This window comes from Microtus ochrogaster, assembly GCF_000317375.1.
Source record: "Microtus ochrogaster isolate Prairie Vole_2 chromosome 14 unlocalized genomic scaffold, MicOch1.0 chr14_random_1, whole genome shotgun sequence".
Classification (NCBI taxonomy): Eukaryota; Metazoa; Chordata; class Mammalia; order Rodentia; family Cricetidae; genus Microtus; species Microtus ochrogaster.
In genome coordinates this window covers 19,239,688-19,241,175 of record NW_004949096.1, presented here as the reverse complement: position 1 = coordinate 19,241,175, position 1,488 = coordinate 19,239,688, and the positions used below count along the sequence as shown (strand labels likewise).

Genomic DNA, 1,488 nt, shown 5'->3' with positions numbered 1-1,488 from the left:
TGGGCCACCACCGCCCGGCTGGAGCCTAGTCTTATCTGTGAGAAACTCCAGTATCCTGCTTCAGGGCAGAGAAGGGAACCTCCAAAGGTGAACAAATTTCCCTGCTAATGTAGGCTTCCTCTGTGGATGGAGATTTCTTTTATAAAAAGACAGCTTTTCAAAGCTATTTATGTGTCTGAACTCTTATTTTTAGTAACCAACTAGAAATATGCCAAAGAAGTTGATATAGGAATGTAATATTTGGTCTCCCACATTCTTTTTTTTTAAAAAAGATTTATTTATTTATTATGTACAAAGTGTTCAGCCTCCATGTATGCCTGCAGGCCAGAAGAGGGCACCAGATCTCATTACAGATGGTTGTGAACCACCATGTGGGTTGCTGAGATTTGAACTCAGGACCTCTAGAAGAGCAGTCAGTGCTCTCAACCTCTGAGCCATCTCTCCAGTCCCTCCCATATTCTTTTAAGGGCCAAGTAGATCATTTCTTTTTTTGTAATTAGTTTTTAATTTTTTTTTTTTTTGGTTTTTATTTTATTTTTTTATTATTATTTTTTTTCCGAGACAGGGTTTCTCTGTAGCTTTGGAGCCTTCTGGAACTAGCTCTTGTAGACCAGGCTGGTCTCAAACTCACAGAGAGTGCCAACTTTTCACACCTTTAATCCCAGCACTTGGGAGGTAAGGCAGACGGATTTCTGAGTTTGAGGCCAGCCCTCTCTATAGATCCAATTCCAAGACAGCCAAGGGTAGACAGAAAAATCCTGTCTCAAAACAAAACAATGAAAACAAAGACAAAAAAAAAAAAACAGGAAAAGAAAATGTTCTATTAGCCAGGCCCACACTTGCAAGCACCTTTAATTTTAGCTAGCAGGAGGCAGAGGCAGGTGGATGTCTATGAATTTGAGGACAGCCAGACAACCTGTCTTGGGGGAGAAAAAAAGAAGAAAAAGTTCTATTAATAGAATTAAGTAGTAGGCATCTGATAAAAGAAGGGACTTTTTAACTCCTTTATACATCCATGATAACCCAAGAAAAATGAATTTTTGTCACGAGACTACTTGGTTATTAGAGTTAATGAGTATCTACTATCTACTTTTATCTGTCTAGGAACTACTTTTAACTCCAAGAAAAAGTGGAAGCACGATGGGAGATGACAGTGAGTGGTTGAAACTGCCAGTTGATCAGAAATGTGAACACAAGGTAAGACTTTTAGAATTTAAATTTTATTGTTATTGTTTTATCAGCATTTATTATTACCTTGCTTAGAATATCAAACATCGATAACATTTTATGCCATTAGAAATAGGAGTCCAGGGCTGGAGAGATGGCTCAGCGGTTAAGAGCAGTGCCTGTCCTTCCAAAGGTTCTGAGTTCAGTTCCCAGCAACCACATGGTCGCTCACAACCATCTGTAATGAGGTCTGGTGCCCTCTTCTGGCCTGCAGGCATACACACAGACAGAATATTGTATACATAATAAGTAAATAAATAT

At 38.9% G+C, this 1,488-nt stretch overlaps 1 protein-coding gene across 3 annotated transcripts in view; it reads left to right on the top strand.

Moving 5' to 3' along the window:
* Window positions 1-1,488, top strand: part of Ckap5 (cytoskeleton associated protein 5) — a 97,114-nt gene that overhangs the window by 19,985 nt on the left and 75,641 nt on the right. For all 3 annotated transcript variants that reach the window (XM_026787679.1, XM_005364158.2, XM_026787680.1), the window contains exon 2: window positions 1,105-1,197. In XM_026787679.1, coding sequence (XP_026643480.1) covers window positions 1,141-1,197 — 57 coding nt within the window. In that variant the 5' untranslated portion in view covers window positions 1,105-1,140. The remainder of the gene's footprint in view (window positions 1-1,104; window positions 1,198-1,488) is intronic.